The sequence below is a fragment of the Mustela lutreola genome, chromosome 5 (genome assembly GCF_030435805.1).
Source record: "Mustela lutreola isolate mMusLut2 chromosome 5, mMusLut2.pri, whole genome shotgun sequence".
Classification (NCBI taxonomy): domain Eukaryota; kingdom Metazoa; phylum Chordata; class Mammalia; order Carnivora; family Mustelidae; genus Mustela; species Mustela lutreola.
In genome coordinates this window covers 60,628,630-60,651,490 of record NC_081294.1, presented here as the reverse complement: position 1 = coordinate 60,651,490, position 22,861 = coordinate 60,628,630, and the positions used below count along the sequence as shown (strand labels likewise).

Sequence of the window (22,861 nt, the reverse complement as noted above, 5' to 3'; positions counted from 1 at the left end):
ATGACTCTTCTTTCTCATTTACAGCACATGTTTCTATTCTATACATCACCAGGTTCCTCAATGATTCCACCTGGGTTCCTGAAGCACTTATTATGGATATCTAAAAATTTGAGGATGCTTAGCAGTATACCTTATTTAAAATTGCCAAATAATTTTACTAAATAATTTCACTAATCTCATTTTCCAACTCAAGAACATACCCTTTATCACATGAATGTATTATGTATAAGATCTAGACCCAAATTCTATGGAATTCTACTAAATATATACATTCAAACATTATTTAGTAGAAAGCATATAAGCAATATGCCAGGCACTTGGAGGTTATAATAAAAAAGGCGGAGACAGCCCTAACCCGAATTATAGTCAATGTATGTTTTGCTAACAATTACAATGCAGTGTAATAGTGCTAAAATAGGGTGTTAGAGAACACAGAGAAAAAGGAATTCTCCCAGAATTTAAGAAGGTCATCCTAAAGGATGGAGTATCTGATGTGAAAGATAAAGTAAAAGTCAACAGAGTAAGACAGGAAGGTGGAAGTTTGATTTAAAAGAAATAATGTTCTAGGCAGAGGAAACATCTGTGAAGGCCCAGAATCGACAGAGAACACAAGCTGTTGAAGTTGAAAAAACTTCAGTATACATAAAGTATGTAGTACAAATATGGAGGACTGACACATGAAACTGCTGACATACATAGAAAAAAGACTGGGAAGAACTTTGTAAGTCATGCTTTATATGGTTCAATTAAATGAGATAATGCTTAAGAGTGTTCAGTATAGTTACTGATTAAAGAAAAGTGCACACTAAGTATTTTTTGCCTACTAGTTATCTAACACTCTCCCCTTTTTTTGCCACAGTTTGGAATGTGACAATATACTCACCAAAAAAAAAAAAAATTATTTTCCATCTGCTCTTCCTTGGTTGGTTGCCAAAAAACTAGTAGAGAACTTAAAATGTCTCAGATGGTTTGTTTCATTTGTAAAATGGGAACCATAATCCCAATTTTGAAAAAGAGAAACAAACAAAATAATACCAACTTTGCAGGATTACTGTAAGGATTAGAAGGAGTGTGAAGAGTTCCTAGAGGAGTGCCAGGGCACATATCAAGGACCCCCCAAAACTCTCTTCAAGGCTTTACAAAGGCAGATTGGCAGACAAGCCCAAGAAAGGGAAAGCAGAAAGCTCTGACTTCCCTTTAGGACTGTGCAGTAGGAACGCCTTGGAAATAAAATCACTGTAGGACTACCACTTTTTTAAAAAACAGCATTAGATGCATACACCAAAAACATTAAGTTATAATGGAAGAATCAACCCCAGTCTATGATACGCTCATTTTTTCCTAATTTGTAAGCTCTTTCAAAAAAGAAAAACCGACCTTCTATAATTCACTTTTTTTCCCGATTACCTTATAAAGATATAAATGTGTCTTTTTCTGTCACCTGTTTCTTGACATCTAAAACTCTCACATATATTTTTTCTATTTTTTTAATGTAACAACAAAATTCTGGAAAAAAATTCCTAAATCCCATTGATGTAAACAACTAGTGTCATTTTACATATATCTTTCCTAGTACTTTAAACACAATTAATATGAAGGCTTTTCTACTCCATGTTTTACTATTCTGATTTAAGACCCAGACCAAACATATATTGGATTACTAATGTTTAAAGAGTATATATATATATTTCACTTTTGTGAAAGCAAAATATCAAACTCTCTGGGTACATTTAAAATCAAACAATTTATCATAATTTGATTTATTCTCAACCTTCAAGTAACACAACTTGGATTTTAAAAGAGATACCCTATATAAATGTCATACCATGTAATTTTTGTCTGACTCTAATTTGGTCTGACTCTAATTATTTCTAGTTACTCCTTTTTCTCCCTAATGGTCTCATTCAATGGCAACTAAATTCTAAGAAAGTTTTATTGAAATGGCAATAAAATATCACAATATATTTGAAAAAGGGAAGCACCAAGCTATATCACTTTCTTAAAAAGCAAAGAAAATAAACCCAAAATAAACGAAAGGATGATATTAACAAAACCAAACAAAAATTTTTCCCACTGTTATACGACTATTATGAATGGAAAAGCATAAATGTATTGAAGGTCAGTTCAATATTAAAAGCTTATTCTAAATATTTCAAGTAAGAAATCCTTCAACATTACTAATAGAAGCTATAAATCCAAAGGAGGTAAGATTGTCCTTAGGATCTTATAGAGAAGGCTTAGAAAGAATTACTATTTCAGAAGAAAAAGAAAACCTCATAGATCTTATTCAGTGTCACAAGTACTACTAAATATCCGGTTAGGGTTCACATAAATTAGCCCACAATAATCCCTCATTATGCCTTAAAATCAATTCATCGAAATTTGTTGATGCTAAACATTCAATCATCATACTACGAGTGTCCTCTACATTAAGGTGATTTAACTGTGGCCTCTCACAGACAGGTCTAGCTCTCCTGATCCTCATCAGTTATCATGTAAAAATGCCGAGTAATGAGAGAAAAATATACTAGAAACCACATAAATAAGTGACCAAAAAAAGCCCAGAACTACTAAAAGAGGAAATCTTTTGTTTTATACTTTGAAATAAATATAAGGCAAAATCTTTTAAAGTGTTTAAAATAATCGTAGTTCTTTAATGACTACCCACATAAAAAACATTCACTAATTCTGCCAATCAATCTTCAAAGAAAATGATAAATCTAGGCATATAATAAGCAAATTAATCTCAAGTTGTCTTCAATGCCAATTAATCAATTGATTTCAATTAATCAATTAAATTTCTTAGGTAGAAATTGCCTAAATATATCATTCAGCTTAAAGCTATTATATGTGAACATCTTTCTTCATTTTCAGTAAGAGTTTTTTTAAAAATCTCTAGTAAAAACCTACCTTTGAGGTTCTTTGAAGTTGATCGCCAACGTACGTTTTACGAAACTGATCCAAGAACCACAGAATTGCAAGCTCTATTTTCTCATTAGAACACTGAGGCAATCCGGTATCCATTAAGGATATAAGCTGAAAAACTCTTTTCATGAAGGAGAAAAAAAGACTTCAGTAAAAATTCTTCGAGAAACAACATTAAAACATTTATCATCAATGTAATGTAATATATAATCACTTAAATGTGGGGAAATACAAAAGCTTACAAAGAAAATATTTTAAAAACCATCTGAAAAAAAAAAACATCTGAAATCCTACTACTAAGAGATAACACAATTGGGTCTAAGTCCTTAATTCCTTCTAGTCTTTTTCCTAAGACATACACATACACGAACATAGAGAGAAACCTACAAGGACATACTATTATTTCATTAAAAATTTAGATATAAATGCATATGACATATACATATAAATATATTGTGCATATATATATAAGTAAATACCTATAATTATATGTAATATATAGATATAAATTAATATCTACATCTATATAAAATTTCAGTACAAGAAAAATGATATTGAATGTGTAGTTTTGTGTTTTACCTTTTCATTCAACCTTAATGTTTTTATATAATTATATATGTGGGGTCATATTATCAATGAATAATAAAAATTTTACCTGGAAGAATTTACAAGATGATCTTAATAAAATCAAGTATTTTTAATATAATTATACAACTACTATTACCAGATAATCACAAAGTAACTGAAGGTTAAGTCAAATTTCCTAGAGAAAAAATTTAACTCAATATAATAAAAAGCTTAGTCTAGAGTTTTTGAAAAAAGAAATCCTTGTATTGCCTATTTTCATTAAAAATTTCCAATGGATGGCTGCCAAGTCTCTGACGTTAACAAAACCAGCTTATAATAATCATCTTTCTCAAGGACCAAGAAGTGGAGGTTACTGAGGACCAGCACTTTTTTCTTCTTTTTCTAACTGCACAAAGACAGCTATGTCTAGTCCTGACCTGCATGCTTCCTTTCACGTATGCACACAGAAACATATACACATGCTATTAATAGCTCCTGTGTCCTTCCAGAGATTTTGTTAAATGTATATATAGACAAATATGACTGTATGTTCTCCTCCCAACTCCTTTAAACATATGGAACATACTATTATTCTTACGGTTCCAACCCTAGCTTTTTCCATTTATCTTAGAGATCTTTACAATATCAGACATCAAGAGTTTCCTCATTCTCTCTTGCAACTGTTTATACATCATTTCACACATGTATATTAAAACATACACTTCTAAAAGTAAAACTACTAGTTTAAAGAATATAAATTTTTAAAATGTTGATCCTTTTAATAAATTGTTCTCCATAGAAATTGAAACAATTTATATTCCTATCTCCAGTCTGTAAGTGTCTATATACAGTCAGATAGTTCAGATGACATGACACTCTAAAATATGCACTGAAATCTGAAAAATGGCATCTCAGTGTAATTTTATTTTATATTTCTCTCACGTATGTGAGGTTAAAATTTTTCTATGTTTTTAAGCCATGTGTATGTCCTTGCTTGTGACCTATTTGTCCATATTCTTTGCCAATTCTTCCTACTGGGCTGTCACTTTATTTTTGATTTCTATGAATTCTTTATATATTAGAAAACTGAGTTCTTTGTCTTTGATTCAGCTATAAAATTTTTTCTCAGTGTTGTCTCTTGACTTTGATTATGATGTTGTTGATTTTTTTAAAGATTTTATTTATTTATTCAACAGAGAGATCACAAGTAGGCAGAGAGACAGGCAGAGAGGAGGAAGCAGGCTCCTCGCTGAGCAGAGAGGTTGATGTGGGGCTGGATCCCAGGACCCTGAGATCATGACCTGAGCCAAAGGCAGAGGCTTAATCCACTGTGCTACCCAGGCGCCCCTGATTATGGTGTTTTTAATGCTGTGGAGAAGTTTTTGCTATACGAAATTTTCATTCATTTTTTTAAAGATTTATTTATTTATTTAGAGAGAATGCATGAGTTGGGGGGGCTGGCAGAGGGAAAATATCTTCAAGCAGACTCCACACTAAGTACAAAGCCAGACTTGGGGCTCGAAGCCACCCCCTATGAGATCATGACCTTAATCAAAACCAAGAGTTCAACACTTAACCAACTGAGCCACCCATACTCCTTTCAACAAATTTTTACTTATTTAATTTTTGAAAATTTAATTTATTTATTTGTCAAAAAGAGAGAGCACAAACAGGGGGAGCAACAGGTAGAGCAGACAGAGGGAGAAGCAGGCTCCCCACAGAGCAAGGAGGCCAATGTAGGACTTGATCCCAGGACTCTGAGATCATGACCTGAGCAGAAGGCAGGCAGATGCTCAACTGACTGAGCCACCCAGGCGTCCCTTCATCAATTTTTTAAATGGATTTTGCATACTAACAAGGTCTTCACTAAATCTGAGGGGGTTTGTTTTGTTTTGTTTTTACATTTACCTCCCTCACATATTTGAGCTTATCTTGTACACATTTTGTGAGATACGGATCAACATTTTTTACCATTTTCCCCATTTTAGCCAGGTGCTTCAACGTCATTTCCTTCTTATATAATCTATCTTTTGCTCACCATTTCAACTATATCCCTTATCATATACCCTCAGTTCATTTATGTATTCATATTCCTTTAGCAGACCTTACATTGTATTCCAGTGATCAGTCTCAATAAATATACCTTGATCAATGTTTTTCAAATTATTTAGTATTTTTCCAAAACATTATTTTTAATGGATGTAAATTAAAGACTATCTCAAACTCTGAGCATCTCATTTTGAATGTAAGTTCATATTTCAAGGAAATACAACTATTGCCCTCTTCCCTACTTCCAAAGAATTCTACAGATTGTCTAGGTTATAACATATAAACTTCTCTTAAAAAAGTTGGGACTTATGGGGCGCCTGGGTGGCTGAGTCAATTAAGCATCTAACTCTTGGTTTTGGCTCAGGTCCAATCTTGGGATTGAGCCCTGAGTCAGGCTGTGCACTCAGAGGGAGATCTACTTATCCCTCTCCTTCCTCCTCTGCTCCTCCTTGCACTCTCTCTCTCTCAAATAAATAAATAATCTTTAATAATGGAGAAAAAAAAGAAAAAAAGGTTGGGATCTGTTGCCAAAGTATTATGAAATAACATGTTGAAAACCATTTTATGGCTATGATTTCCTATATTTATATTATTTAAAAGTAACATTCATTTGCCACGTATCCTTAATACATTAAAATTTATGAAGGGAAATTGACTGATGAACAAATTTAAGAATTAGATTACTGTAGCCAAGTTGCTGGGATGTTTTTGTTTTTTGTTTTTTGTTTTCCCCTAAGAAGATATGTCTGTTCTGTAATTTTGAGAGGAGTGACAAAGCTGACTTTTAGTCTGGATATTTCTGAATTAGCAGATTGCTGGAGTAATTTTTAGTTAAATAAATAGATATACGCATCAAACTATGCCTAGATCCAGGTGATTTTTCACATGACTTGAACAGGTATATCTTTTTTTTTTTTCTAATTATTCACGGAGTTGGACTTTCCTTTTCCTACTCTCGCACTTTGTGGATTCTACGTACTCGCTCCTTTAATTTTTTTTTCCTTTTTTATAGCATACATTCCAAAATCATAGGAAGATGTGAAACCAGAAGACACTTTGTTGGGATGCCTTTACAACTCAAGTTGAGCTGGTGATTTGCATTTGCCTAAGAGGAAATGCCATCCCAGCAGGAAAGCAGGAAAGAATTCCCAGCAGGGTACAGTATGCATTTGTCAAAGATCTTTTGGTAGTTGCACAGGAAGTTCAGTTGCCAAAGTCTAACATCCAAGTAATCATGGCTTAAACAATATGGATATTTATTTCTTTCTCGGGCAAATATCCAAGACAGTGCTCCTGGACAAGCTAGTGCTTCCCACTGAATCAGAGACTAGGGTGCCTTTTGTCTTGTTGTTAACTTGCCTCCATTCAAACAATCACTCTCTGGTGGACAATGGCTACTTCAGCTCCACCCATTATGTCCACTCGTCTTGCATATAGCACATCTGTTCACATTTGTCTGCCTAGAATACAATCACTTAACCACACCTAGCTGCAAGAGAGTCTAGTAAATCCAGACTTTATTCAGGTGGCCACATGCCTGGCAAAATAATGAGGTACTCTACTACTTCAGAAGAAGGGAAGAAGAGACACTGCAGCTAGTAGTCTCTGCCATGGTGCCCGTCAAAGATTTGCGGCCACCCTGAAAAGTAATTAAGGCCAGAGCTTGTATTGCATATATTATATATTCACTTTCAGCTACCATTCATTGCCCTACATTTATTTTTCTCTTTATGTTAAATTATTTTTGGTAAAGAGCACGGAGGGAATAAAAAAGACAAATATAACATTAAATCATTTTGGTCCAATATAAGCACACCATTTCAAATTCAAAGAAGTGAATTTTGGGTACTCGGTTGTTTATACTCCCCTACCTATCCAAATAAATAAGTATTCATTCAGTCAACGAATATCTGAAGGCCTACTAATGGCAGGTGTGCATTGCAAGTCCAGAGTATAACAGTGAACAAAATATAGACATTCCTAGTCCTCCAGATAGCTAGAGTCTGTACAGCAAAAGACATAAAATAAAACAAGCAATTAAAATAAAGAATGACAAGTGCTATAATAAACAAAGAAATCAGTAAAGAATTCATAATATTCTAGGATAGAACAGGACAAATAAAGAGTGTGTCCAGAGAAAGGGGAAAGCCTGTGTAAAAAAGGGAAGAAAATGCATGGCTCATTTAAGAGCTGAAAAAAGTGAAATGTGGCTATAAAACAACCAACATCAGAAAATGAGGCTAATGAGACATGCGGGAGCCAGATCATGAAGAACCCGATGAGCCACGTTGATTTTAAACCCAATAGCAATGGAAAGCATTGCAGAGTGTGAGCAAAGCACTGACATAATGAGATCTGTACTTCAGAAAGCCAGGAAGGAAGCAAGGCATCCATATAAAACCGTAGCATGAACCCAAGTGAAAGACGGTAAGAGCTAAAATGGCAGGGGAGACAGAAACAACTGGACTACCTGGCCTAACTAGAAGGTGGAAATGAGAGGATTTGGAAATGAAGGCTACACGGATGTTAGAGAGAGGAAAAAGGAAAAGATAAGGATAACTCCTGGGATGCAGGCTTAGACAACTGAGTGGATGGTGACGAGACAGAGAAGAGAGTCAGGACTGGGAGGAAAGGGAAGAGAGGAGTTTAATTTTAGCCACTGAACTGAAGACACAGGTGGAACACAACTTGCAAGTGAAACAGTTCAACATAATTTGGAATTCAGAAGACAAGAATTACTAAAACAACAGACAATCACTGAGCAATGCTGAAGGCTCAGCTGGGGTAAAAAATGGTATCTTCATTGACAAATGGTACCTATATACAGTGGTGTACAATTTCTTTTATTATCACTCAGCAAATCAGAGAAAACTCTGAATTCCTTTAAGGTTAAGGTTTTGTCAGGCAAATGAGATAAAAATACAGCAGTGAACAAAGCAGATAAAACTTATTCCTTCCCTTACTCTACTGGAATGAACAAATTAACATCAAGAGGTAATAAGTATTATGAAAAAATAAACTGGGAAAAGGATGTTATTTTGGATTGGGAAGTCAGGGCAGGAAGAGACAGCTGGGTACACCCCTGACTGAAGTGAAGGAGTTCTGTATAAATATCTAGAGGAAAGCATTCCTAGCAGAAGTGCAGAGGTCCTAAAGTGAGAACATACTTGGTAACGCTCAAAGAAGAGCAAGGAGGCCAGTGTGGTTGAGCTGTATGAGAAGGGGTAGGAAATGAAGTCAGGTAGCACAGGACGCGCAGGGAGCTCTGAGCCATGACAACGACGCTGGCTCTGAGCCATGACAACGACCCTGGCACTTGTTTCAAATGTGACAGGAAACCACTGGAAACTTATGGATAGAGAAAAATAGAATAACATGATTTCATGGGAAAGAAACTGAAGTCATCCACAGGAAAGCAGAGTCTGGGGAAGAGAGCAAAACTCTGAGCTAGCTGCCAAAGGTTTCAATGAATGCTGCAAGGATAACGGGGAGATGAACAGGTCAGAGAAACAAGGAGAGATGGCATAACTGAGAGAAATAAGCCTCTAACAGAAGCAGCCGCTCTACTGGCACGAGCAAACTGAGAGGATACAGGATGAATAAAACAAAATCTCTGGGTAAATTCTCAAGAGGTTTACATTCTAGTAATGATGAATGAAACCGGAAGGACTATAAAATTATCTTTACTTAATTGGAATTGCATGGTCTGAGCACAATTTGCTAAGTTAAAGAAGCATATTTAAATATTTTAAAGTAACATGTTTTAATTAAAATGATCACAATATAGGGAGCTTTTATGAATATTAACCTTTTCTTGATAAAATAGCATGCAGGTTTTTGGCAGAAGCTTCACGATCTTCCAATTGGTAGCGCTCTCCCAGGAGTTAGAAAGGTATCATATAACAACACATAGAAGGCAACAGTATTCAGTTACTTGGAACTTCTTCATAGGAAATTGATATTTTAAAATTCTACATAAAACATCATTCTTATTGGGGCGCCTGGGTGGCTCAGTGGGTTAAAGCCTCTGCCTTCACCTCAGGTCATGATCCCAGGGTCCTGGGATGGAGCCCCACATCGGGAACTCTGCTCAGCAGGGAGCCTGCTTCCTCCTCTTTCCTTCTGCCTGCCTCTCTGCCTACCTATGATCTCTGTCTGTCAGATAAATAAATAAAATCTGTCAAATAAATAAATAAAATCATTCTTATTCAATCTAAAATCTCAGTATTTTAAAACACATATTTATGTTTTTTCTATGCCCCACGTTGAATCTGCTTACTCCTGTTTACATACCCACCAACCTATTCACTACCTCTCATCCCACCCCTGGCCTCAACTACTTGCCTTGTAGCTCCAGTAAAAATGTACATACTTCTGCAGTTGTAAATCCTCACCCAGGGGAGAAGAGAGGTCTATGACAGCTCCAGCCCTACCTCCCAATTCAGTAGGACCAACAGAAGCTCTAGCTTCCCCAATGGCACCTCAAAGAGGCCAGGCAATGCAGTTATGAAGTATGAAAAAGTTAAAACACCCCAGGAGTAGACTTTAATATGAAATGGAACACAGAAATAAGGAAACGAATAAGAAACGGGACACAGAAATAAGCAAACAGAAAAATGGCTTGCCCCTAGTCCCCTGTCTTCCTGCTACCACCATGGGCTGTTTTCAAGCACAGTGGTTCCATGTGGCCTCTAGGGAAAACTCCTATAATAATGAGCAACCAGGTGTGTAATATACTACCTTATATACTTGATTCTCATTATTCATGGTGGTTATATTCTATTAAAGACATTAAGCAAAGTGAGTTAATGAATACTGAGCCACTGCATTCCCAGAGGAGACACAGGGTTATGGTGCCTGTGGAACTCTGGCTACAATGTTTTCATCAGTCAATCAACACATAACTTTATGTGTGTTTCTCTTTAAAGACATCTTACTTAATATATTGTTGATTCACTAACACTGAACTCTTGGCCAACAACACAATAATTTGTGCCTGAACAAGGCTTACCTAACATATATATTTTCTCTGTAAGGTACTTCACAGTTTTGTTTTGTTTTTTTTGTGCCTAGGAACTCTATAGAACTGTATCAGGGACCAGTGTAAAAAGCAAAACCACCAATAAAAAGCACAAAAATGTGAGATAAAGGGCATTAAACAGACAACAAAAAGGACACTTATTTACAGCATGAGAGTTTGAAACAAGAAGGTACAGACAGCATCCGTTCAGCCTCACCCAGGAAAGTGGGTTTCAGGCAACTCAAATTTTTCATCACCAAGCACATATCCAAAAATGACTGCAGTAGCACCATGAGTAAATAAATTCTAGCAAGTACACAATTTGCAAAAATGAAATATGTGAGTTGAGAGCACGGACTATATTTGTCTTCTCTTACTCTCTTACTCTTCCTGTTCCTTCCTTGAAAATGCCCCATTCTCCCCGTCAATAAAGCCTTAGACCACAGAATTCACCTAACACTTTGTTTTTCTAGGCAATGGCTAAAACACAAATCAAATCTTATTTAAAGTTAAATGTGTTTGTTGCTTCAAGAAAAAATTAAAATTTTGAACTTGGCAAATATACACCTGCTTTTGTTTATTTTCTTAGCAAATATACACCTGCTTTTGTTTATTTCCTGTTATATATTTCTCAGGAAAATAATGCCAGTGGGTATTTCTCTACTTGATGATGAAAACTTAAAAATCAAACTAATTACAGCAAAAAGTATACTTACTTTTCACTTTACTAATTATGTAATATTAAAAGATGGCACAGAAGCAAATTATTCACTGTTTAAAATTAACCAAAACATGCTAATACCCTCTTCATATTTTAAAGTTATTTGATATTAGAAATAAATCTTAGGAAAGCTAAAAATATTTATGTTCCATTCAGACTCAAGTTTCACTAAAGCAAGTGCTAGTTTAAAGGTTAAAAAGAGTATGGAATGAAGAGAAAAATTTCTATTCAGAATGGTAACAAATTTATTAAATACTCAGGGATATATTTAGAAATAGTAAGGAAGGAAAATGCCAGAACTAGGTCTAATAATTTTAAGGACCTTGGTAGGGTGATAGTGGTGTATATTGGGTGGTGGCAAAATTTGGGTGGCATACATGTGGTCAAAAGCAATGGAGGGCAGCTGGGTTGCTCAGTTGGTTAAGCGACTGCCTTTGGCTCAGGTCATGATCCCGGAGTCCTGGGATCGAGTCCCGCATCAGGCTCCCAGCTCCATGGGGAGTCTGCTTCTCCCTCTGACCACCCCTCTCATGCTCTCTCTCACTCTGTATCTCTCTCTCTCTCTCAAAAAAATAAAATCTTTAAAAAAAAAAAAAAAGAGCAATGGATAGTCAGTTACCCAATACAAGCTTTGTTTTTGATCATGGACAGGTTTTTCACTTCATGACCATAGCCTCAATAAGGAGCAATGAATTATTTCCATTATATTCTATTCTACAAGGAGGAAAACAGACTTCTAAGATGAATGGAAAAGAATGAAAGGCTTAAAAAAGACCTAAGAATTTTGTGTAAAGATAAAAGTAGCATTTCAAGTCTGTAAAGGGTAGGGCTCGCATTAATTGGTTAATACTATGAGAACTTCGGGAAAAGTATATAAAACAAATGTCAAGTACTAAAAATTAAGTATAAAAAGCTGAAACCATAAAACAACTAGGAGAAAATGTAGGTGAAAATTTTTAGTATCTGGGTGTGGAACAACCTTCTAAGTCTGAAGAAAGGGGAAAATATGAGGGGAAAAATTCACAGATCTCAATATATAAATATTTAAATCCATTACAAGAGAAATTTCTTTTTTTAATTTTTTATTTTTTTTAATTAATATAATGTATTATTAGCCCTAGGGGTACAGGTCTGTGACAAGAGAAATTTCTGAAACAAACTAAAAACATGGAGAAGACATTTTCAAAATGAATACTAAATATTAAGATCTTTGAAAATACACTGAGATCTTATAGATAAATGAGGAAAGATAATCACAAAACAAAAGCAGCTAAATGATACAATCTACATATGTTTAAAAACCACAAAAAGAAAATACGATTGCGAAGAATAGGGATGGAAAAGAATGTTTGAAACCACTTGTAACCAAAGCAACAGAAATCAAAACAAGACATTTGTTATCTATAAACTGGCAGGGAAAAGAATTCTATTATCTAGCTTCAGCTAGCTTCTAGCTTCAACTGCAGAAAAAAAACGGTCTCAGAGCCTTTGAGTTCAGAAAATAAACTGGTACAACTCTTCCAGAAGGTCTTTTGGTAATAAGTACTAAAAAACTCTTTAAAATGCTGCAGACCATTCAACCAACTATGTAGCCTTTAGGAATTAACTCTAATGAAATTATTTTGACCTATATAAAGATATAACTAAAAGAATATTCACCTCAAAGCAGTTTACAATATAGAAAAATTGAGAAACAACCCGAAATTCCAAAAACTGGGATATATTTAAATTATAGTACAGCTTAGAATATTTAATGTCTAGGTATAATGTTCACAATATTATGCTTGATTTTTTAAAAAAAAGAAGTGTTTGGGGGCGGCGGTATTTGGTAATATAGTGCTTATTATTTGCCAGGCATTGTTCTAAGCATCTTAAAAATATTAATTTATTTAACCCTTATAATAGCCCAAAATGAATTAGGCATTATTATCTCCATTTTAGTTTACAAAACAGTAATATAGTTGAATATAATTTTTGTTCAAAAAATGTTGAAAAAGACACATATAATGTACATACACCTTCAAGCATTAATTAAAGACATGAAGGTATTAAGCAAAATGACAGAAATAGTTATCTCCAAAATAATATATGAACTTTTCTTTTTATTTCAAATAGTTAAGTGTTCAATTAAAACATGTATTACCTTCTTATAAAGAAAAATGATATTACAAATAAATTAAAATATTAAGAAAACCAACTCACATGTATTATTCATAGGTAGGAATTTTCCTCAGTGTTAAGGCAAGTAATTCATTGCTTCTTACTAAGACTATGGTCATGAGGTAAAAATTCTAGCCAACAATCATCAACAAAGCTTGTATTGGGTAACTGGCTATCCACTGCTTTTTGACCAGATGTATGTCACCCTAATTTTGCCACCACCCAATACAAAGCAATTCTGCCTGCTTTATCAGGTCCTAAGAAATAAAAAGCAACTTAAATCTTCATCACACTATTTGAATACAAGTTTAAAATATATTTGACTACAACACTTACCAGAGATTTGACTTCTACAAATCAGTTAACCTCTAACCTTGGTTTTCTCACCAATAAGAAAAAAATAATACTTTCTTCAAAAGGCCAGGTAGAAAATGTTTTAGCTCATAACATCAGTTTGATAACTACATTTCTTCACTATGTAAATTTCTATAAATTTTATGGCCATTACTTACCGGCAGGATAATTCTCCATCCATAGCATCATGTTCATCTGTACTGGTATATGTTAACCTCCCTCCAACAACTGTCCCAACTAAGTACACCAACCATGCAAGACGTCCTAATATAGAACAAGAAAAAAAAATGTTTAGGAAGTATTAATAGAAACAATGCTTATTTTGCAGAAAATTCTAAAATTGGCAAAAACGACCTATTCTTCCAAACAAGTGGTAAACTGTGAACTCAGCCCCTGAAAGAGAGTGGATGTTAGGAAGGCAGTTTAAACGTAAAAATGACAGGGATGCCTAGGTGGCTCAGTGAGTTAAAGCCTCTGCCTTCACTCAGGTCGTGATCCCAGATCCTGGGATTGAGCCCCACTTCGGGCTCTCTACTCAGCATGGAGCCTGCTTCCTCCTATCTCTCTGCCTGCCTCTCTGCCTATTTATGATCTCTGTCTTGTAAATCTTTAAGAAAAAAAAAAAAAATGACAGACTTTAGAGCCAGAAAAAAACTATTCAAATCCTAGCTCAAACAACATATTACATGATCTTGCCTAAGTGACTTACCTCTTTACATCTTAGAGTTTTCATTTGAAAAATAGAGAAAATAAGATCTACTGTGAAGACTTCAGATTAAAATTAAATTTGGTAACAAAACACCAAACGTAATGTCTAGATCCAGGCCTTAATTGGTTGAGTACTAATATGATACAATGAGCAGCATCTTTTCTGAATAGTCAGTGTCATGATCACACCAGTCTGATCACTTTTAATATTATTTCCACTTAAATCATAATAGATGGTAATAAATTTATTGCCTTTGTATTTTATGCATAACTTCTTAAAATCCAAGACCATCACCATTCAAATAACATAGTCTGATGACCAAATCAACTTTACAGACAATATTAGCAAGGGATTAAATAACTTTACAATAGTGGTACACATGGAATGTACAGTTTTCAAAAATTTTATTTTTGGGGCAGCAAAAAGTGAGTGGCTCAGAAATGGAGTTATTTACTGAGTGATTTCTGTTTAAACATGTTATTTTACATCTCTAGACTCATTGATCTATGTATCAGATTCTCCAAAATTTTTGAGACCTTTATGAATAATTAACATACCAATTATCTTGTTAAAAAGAAATTTTGTGCTATTCTTAGAGACTGATTTTTCAAAGATGACCAGCTTATTTTGTAATACCAAAATCAATTACATTTCTGTATTGAGAAAACTTCTCAAGTGAACTAAAGTATTTTTCACAAGGTATTGATTGGAACAGTCATAAAAGAGGCTGTCCGTGCTTCTTGGAAGACTTGTAAGACTTAGACAAATACCTCCAGAAAAAGACCACATTCTTCCTATATTCCTGTGAATACTAGCAATCATTACAACTTATCAACTCCCTCTGACTTTTAGAGAGGCATCAGCCTATTGAGGTAACAAACTTCCTATAAGTTAGAAACACAACTTGGCAAGTATCCATATCCCCTATTCTATCATAAAACAAATGAATAAATCAGAACAGACCAACTATGCAATCTTGGACATTAACAATGTGAAACAGATTCAATAGGAGAACAAAAACACTAATTTGATCGAGTAATAATAGAATTCATAAAACAAACTCATGCTTCAAGATCCATATAATTATAAAAAGAAAAGTAACAGAACAAAAAGCCCAATGTAGAAAACTGAAGGTGTTAAGAAATTTACCTATATATCTCAAAATTGTTTTGTGATTAATATAAAAGTCTATTAAGAACATACACTATCCCCTGATGACCCTACTTCCTCTGTAGGTCCTCTCAAGGGATTTCTCTTCCACACCTCTTTATCTCAGGCTTCCAACATGGAGGTAGGTCTTTTTGATGTTCCTTATTTCCACTTCTAAAACATACTCCCTCTCCATCATAAAAGCACTCAGCTTTACATTATGTCATCAAATTATACTACTTTTCCTGTTGCAATAATCTATTCTCCTTCGGGTTATTTTCCCTTATTTTCTGAAGATGTTAGTTCCAGGCTTGCCATCACCCTTTCCAATAGTATTTCTATCATAATCAGCAGTAATTTCAATATGTACAAAGATGAATCTGCCAACTTCAACAATCCTTTGTTCTACTGGGACTCTCCAACACATGAACCAATCACTTTCTTTTTTTAACAATTTTACTGAAATATAATTCACTTGCCATACAATCCACACACTTACAGTATACGACTCAATGTTTTTTAAATAAATCCACAGGACTGTACAACCACCACCAAGACCTAATTTTAGAACATTTCAATCTATCCCCAAAGAAATTCCACCCCATACCCCTTAACCCCATCCCTAGCCCTAAGCAACTATTAATCTACCTCATGTCTCTTCAGATTTTTCCCATTCTGGACATTTCATCTGAATAAAATCATTTAACATGTATCTTTGTAACTGTCTTCTTTCACTTAGCATAATGTGTTTAAAGATATCCCTGTTGTGGTTTATACTGGCACTTCCATTTCTTATAGCAAAAAACAAAACAACAACATTCCATTGAACCGATGGTTGCCAGAGGGGAAGGGGTTGGGGGAATGGGCAAAATGAGTGAAGGGGAGAGGGAAATACAAGCTTCCAGTTATGCTATGAATATGGTACGAATGGGAATAAAAGGGACAGTACAGGGATTATAGTCAATGACCTATAATAGTATTGTACAGTGACAGATGGTAACTATACTTATGAGGATACCATAAGGTATAGAGAAGTTGAATGACTATGCTATATACCTGAAACTAATGGAACACTGTGTGTCAACTATACTAAAAAATATTCCACTGTTGGACATACCACATTTTATTTATCTATTCATCAGCAATGGGCATTTGGATTGTTTCTACATTTTGGCTTTAAAAATAATGCTGCTACTTACAGAAACAGCCCAGGTATCTACTTACTGATGAATAGATAAGAAGACATGGTATTCAGATAAGATAGGTATCTATCTGAATATATATATGTGTGTGTGTATAGATAGATAGATATGATGGAATATTACTCAGCCATAAAAAAGAATGAAATCTTGCCATTTGCAATGACATGGATGGAGCTAGATGAATGCTAAATGAAATAAGTCAGACAAGTACCATGATTTCACTCATATGTGGAATTTAAGAAACAAATAAGCAAAGGGGGGAGGAAAGGAGAGGCAAATCAAGAAACAGACTCTTAGGTATAGAGAACAAACTGATGGTTACCAAAGGGGTGGTGGGTGGGGGAAAGAGTTAAATAGGCAATGGGGATTAAGAAGTGCACTTGTGATGAGCACCAGGTGCTATATAGGGAACTGTTCAACCAATATATTGTACACCTGAAACTAATATACTGTATATTAATTAACCAGAACAATACTGTTATGAATACCTGTGCTGTTTTTATGTGGATATGTTTTAATTTCTCTTGGATATATCTAGAATTGGAATCACTGGGTCATGTGATAGCTAGATTTTTAAAACATTTTAAGGAATGGCCAAACTTTCCAAACTTTCCAAAGCAGCTATACCACTTCTCATTCCCACCAGCAATAAATGAAGGTCCAAATCCTTGTCAGCATTTTTATTATCTGTCTTTTTTATTACACCCACCCTAGTGAATATAAAGTGGTATCTTACAATTATGACATGTCCCTCCCTGATGACTAATGGTGTTGACCATCCTCACATATGCTTACTGGCCACTTACATATCTTCTTTGGAGAAAGGCCTATTCAAATCCTTTGCTCATTTTAAGATTTTATTTATTTATATGAGAGAGAGAGTGCATAAGCAAGGACACAGGCTGAGCGGGAGGGAGAAGGGAGAAAGAATCTCAAGCAGACCCTGCACTGAGTGTGCAGCCCAATGTGGCGATCAATAAAACAACCCTGAGATTGGGACCTGAGCCAAAACGAAGAGCTGGATACTTAGCTGAGCCAGCCAGGCACCCTTCCTCTGCTCATTTTTTTTTTTAAGATTTTATTTATTTATTTGAGATAGAGACAGTGAGAGAGAGCATGAGAGGGGAGATCAGAGGGAGAAGCAGACTCCCTATGGAGCTGGGAGCCTGATGTGGGACTTGATCTGGGGACTCCAGGATCATGACCTGAGCCAAAGGCAGTTGCTTAACCAACTGATCCAACCAGGTACCCTCCTCTGCTCATTTTTTAATTGAACTTTTTTTTTTTTTTTTTAACTAGTGAGCTATGAGAGTTCTTTATGCATTGTAGATCCAAGTCCCTTATCAGATATATAATTTGCACATATTTCCTCCAATTTTCTGATTGTACTTTTACTTTCTTGACAGTATCCTTTGAAGTAGTCTAAGATTTTTAACTGATATAATCCAAATTTTGAATTTTTCTTTTGTCATTTTAGCTTTTGGTGCATATGTAAGAAACCATTGGCCAACCCAAAGTCATGAAGATTTACTCCTAAGTTTTCTTCTGAGTTTTAACTTTTCATAGTTTCTTCATAGTTTTAACTCTTACATTTAGGTCTATGATTCATCTTGACTTAATTTTGCGTATGGTGGGAGACAGTAGTTCAACTTCATTCTTTGCATATGGTATCCAATTGTGTCAGCACCATTTATCAAAAACACTATCCTTTCGCCATTGAACTGTCTTGCCACACTTGTCAAAAAGCAACTGATTATAAATTAGAGGATATCCTGGACTCTCAATTCTATTTTATTGACCTAATGTCTACCTTCATGCCAATTCCAGTTTTTATTACTGTTGCTTTTTAATAAACTCTGAAATCAGAAAGTGTGAATCTTTAAACTTCATTCTTTTTCACACTTATTTTGCATATTCTGAGTCTTATGGATGTCCTCATGAAGTTCAGGATCAGCGTGCCAATTCCTGCAAAGAAGCCAGCTGGGATTTTAAGAGAGATTGCGCAGAATCTTTAGGTCAATTTGGGGAGTATTCCCATCTTACCAATATTAAGTCTTTTGATCCATGACTATTGGTGACTTTCCACATGTACACCTCTAATTTCTTCCAACAAGGGTGTACAGTCATCAGTATAGAAGTCTTATGCTTCTTTTTTAAAACTTATACCTAAGTACTTTATTTTTTTGATGCTATTTTAAGTAAACTGATCTTCATTTTTGATTACTTGGGATATATATAAACATACTGTTGATTTTTATTAATCCCGTATCCAGCAACTTTGTTAATCTCTTATTAGTACTAACACTTTTTTGGGACCTGCCATTTCTTCACTCTCTTAGAAGCTTAATGTCTTCTCTATCCTGCTTAGCTAGCTTCAGTTCTTTGCTCAATCCTCTCTGCCTTACACACCCCTTCAATTCCTCCTACTCTGACATACTCATCTTACACAACCCTAATTGTTCAAATCTAGTTCCCCACCTAGTCTTTGCCTATACCCCCACAGTTTAATACAACTTGAGAAAGATACAACCATGCTAACCAGTCTCACTTTGGATTCACCTTTTCAGTAAGGCCTTCTATAGCTATCCTATCAATTTTCAGTACCTAGAGTAGGAAGCATGCATGCCTTCCAGATAACCATTAATTCCTTCCCTCTACATATGCACAAGCCAACAAAAAGTGGAGTCTATTCTTCCAAACCTTTCTAAGTATGAGCTGGATTTTAACTGCTCCGACCAACAGAATATGGTGGAAGTGACATCATTCCAGTACTGGGCTTAGCCTTTAAGAGAACTGGCAGTTTCTTTCAGTCTCTTAGGGAAATGTTCACTCTGGGGAAGCCAATCACCATTTAAGACCAAATACCCTGAGACTATCATACTATTAGGAGGTCCAAGCTAGCGATGCAGAGAAATGCCCACCGAGAGCCCACCCATCAAACATTCCAGCCCAGATACCAGGCTTGAGTAAATAATCATTCAGGTGACGTCAGTGCCAGGTGTCATCTGATTACAATGCAGGGAAGATCCCAAACGAGAATCATCCAGCTGAGACTTGTGAATCCCAGAGAACATGAAGAGATAATAATAAAATGATTGTTATTTGATAAGCTACTAAGTTTTGGTAAGAGATTATGAGAACATAATCTGCCAACATTTCATATCCCCCTTCCCTTCTTTATTTTAGTACTATCACTTTATAATATAATATATATTTTACTTATTTATCTTGCTGTGTTACCTTCTATTCCAATAGACTATCAACTGCATAGTAACTGTTATTTTTCTGTTTGGTTGTCTAATGCATCTCCAGAGCCTAAAGCGGTGCCTGGAACATAGTAAGTTATCCAAAGACATGGGTTACTGGACTAAGAAATCATTACATAGGAAAGATAGCATGAGGGGCGCCAGGGTGGCTCAATCATTAAGCGTCTGCCTTCAGCTTGGGTCATGATCTCAGGGTCCTGGGATCGAGCCCTGCATCAGGCTCCCTGCTCAGAAGGAAGCCTGCTTCTCTCTCTCCTACTCCCCCTGCTTGTATTTCCTCTCTTGCACTCTCCCTCTCTGTCAAATAAATAAATAAATAAAATCTCTGAACAAACAAAAAATAGATCGCATGAAATAGGCCAAAAAAAGGTTAACATTTTATGACTTTATACATTAAAATGTAGAATCATTACTAAAAATCAATGTTAATGGTAATTATATATTTATTGCTTAAAAAAACCAATTTCTTCTCAAAGCATACTCAACACAAGATATGATGAAGTCTATCCTCATTATTTGTAGATTCTCCTACTGAAAATTCGTCTATTTGGTAAAATTTATTTGTAACTCTAGAAATACTTGTGACCATTCATGTGTAGATGCACAACAGCAAAATAATCTGAGTAGCCCAGTGTGCACTTGCCAAGCATAAGTAGTATAAAGCAACATTCTCCTTCCTTGTTTCATCTTTCAAACTATAAAGAAGTATTCTTCCATGGCCTTTTTGATGCTCTAATTTTTTTCTACTTTTGTGCTTTCTGTTGGTGATTTTACTATTTAAAATATTCCCCAAGATCAGTAAAGTGCTGCATAATGTTCCTATATGTAAAAAACATATACGTTCCTATATGATATGTACCTCACAGAGAAAATACATTTGTTAGATAAGCTTCGTCTTAACATGAATATTACGGACGTGGACTATGAGTTCAATGTTAATGAAGCAATAATATACAGTAAACAAGGTGTCTTGAAACAGAAACACATATAAAATAAGGCTATCTATTTACCAGTCAATGAAAATGTTGTGACCAGGGTCTGCAGGAACCTAACGTGTACTCACCCTAGAAACAATAGCTTAATATTTGCTAATTCAGTGTTCACTGCAACTTTATAGAATGCAAATACTAAATAAGAAGATTTGACTATATCTCTCAGAATCTCACAGAGGTCATTATTAATAGATTATGCCGCAACTGTGCGTGGGACATACACATTTTGAGTAATGGATGTGAATCTGAAACACCACAAGTACAGTTTTTGGTGAAAGCAGTGTAATAATCTACCTGGCCAATGGGAATCATTATTTTAAAAATGTCATACTGAAAATTTTTTGAAGATGAAAAATATTTAAATATAAATAGTAACCTTTTAAAATAATAACCTTTTTTATATGTTTTATCAATTTAGATATTTAGGTACTGGTTATTAAAGCAAGCTTGACTATTACTAAAAATAACAGCAAACATTTTTATGATGTTTTCTATGCACTTAGCTACTATTCTAACCACTGTATCTATTAACTATATTTACATTCATTTAATGTCACATTCATTAAATGTTCCTATTAAAAACTGTAGGACTATGATTCCAATACAGGCAATGGAGTTCCAAGAGCCCATTCTCATACCCTTAGGAGATACATACCACTACCTCTCAAGATGGATGAAAGGGAATACTCAAGCAGCACAACTGTCCATTAGCTAGACAAACTGTGATGATCCAACATCTTATGATACAAGATTCTCCCAAGTGTTTATTTAACACATTTTAATTCCCAATCTGGAATTTTCCTCTTTGTCTCCCAAGTTTTGACCACAGATGAGATTGCATCTACCTTTGGGATCATGTCTAGGGTCTTTTATACTTCCTTTGATTCCCAAACCACCCACAAATAAACCCAAGTATATGTGACACATGAAAGGAGTATGTTTTGAATACCTGAATTAAAATAAGAAAACTTATTTGGGGGGTTTATCACTAATGTAAACACAGAAACATTTGTCTACCAATTCTTGATAAAAACAAACCTACTTGAAAATAGTCAAAGAATTCACCATGCATGTAGCGTTCATATTTCTCTGTTGACTTATCAGTATTATAAAAAATGGAGGCAGTACAATTTAGCTAGCAAGAGCATAGGGTTGGTCCAAATTCTGTCTCAACTATTAACAATGCTAGTTACTTAATTTCTCATTTTTATTCTTATTTATAAACAAGAGGGTGATAATTACACCTGGCTCACAAGCTTGTGACAAGCACTACATTGTATTCTGCATATAAAGTACTCATAATAATGCTTCCCACAAGTGCTCACTAAATGTTAACTATTATCACTAATACTATTATTATAAAATAACCATCCTCTTTTTCATTCTTCTCTATCAAATAAACCTACAAAAACCAAAACATACCAATGTTGCGCTTATATGTTCATTGTAAGTTTCACATTAGTTTTTTTTAAGATTTTATTTATTTGTTTAACAGAGAGAGAGAGAGAGATATCACAAGCAGGCAGAGAGACATGCAGAGAGAGAGGGGGAAGCAGACTTCCCGCAGAGCAGAGAGCCCGATGCGGGGCTCGATCCCAGGACCCTGAGACCATGACCCTGAGACCATGACCTGAGCCAAAGGCAGAGGCTTAACCCACTGAGCCATCCAGGCACCCCATAAGTTTTACTTTAAAAGCTGCTCATGAAAATCAAGTCACAGTATTAAAAATTTTTTAAGTTCTTTCAT

The 22,861-nt window shown here is 35.0% G+C and overlaps 1 protein-coding gene across 7 annotated transcripts in view; it reads right to left on the bottom strand.

The window, feature by feature from the left end:
• The window catches only part of RANBP17 (RAN binding protein 17), a 315,477-nt gene that overhangs the window by 235,735 nt on the left and 56,881 nt on the right, over window positions 1-22,861 (bottom strand). For all 7 annotated transcript variants that reach the window (XR_009353860.1, XM_059174293.1, XM_059174291.1 and 4 more), the window contains 2 exons: window positions 13,955-14,060; window positions 2,911-3,046 (listed from right to left, as the gene is read on the bottom strand). Coding sequence is in view for 6 of the 7 variants with exons in the window: in XM_059174293.1 (XP_059030276.1) it covers window positions 2,911-3,046; window positions 13,955-14,060 (242 nt within the window). In the remaining variant the exon portion in view is untranslated. The remainder of the gene's footprint in view (window positions 1-2,910; window positions 3,047-13,954; window positions 14,061-22,861) is intronic.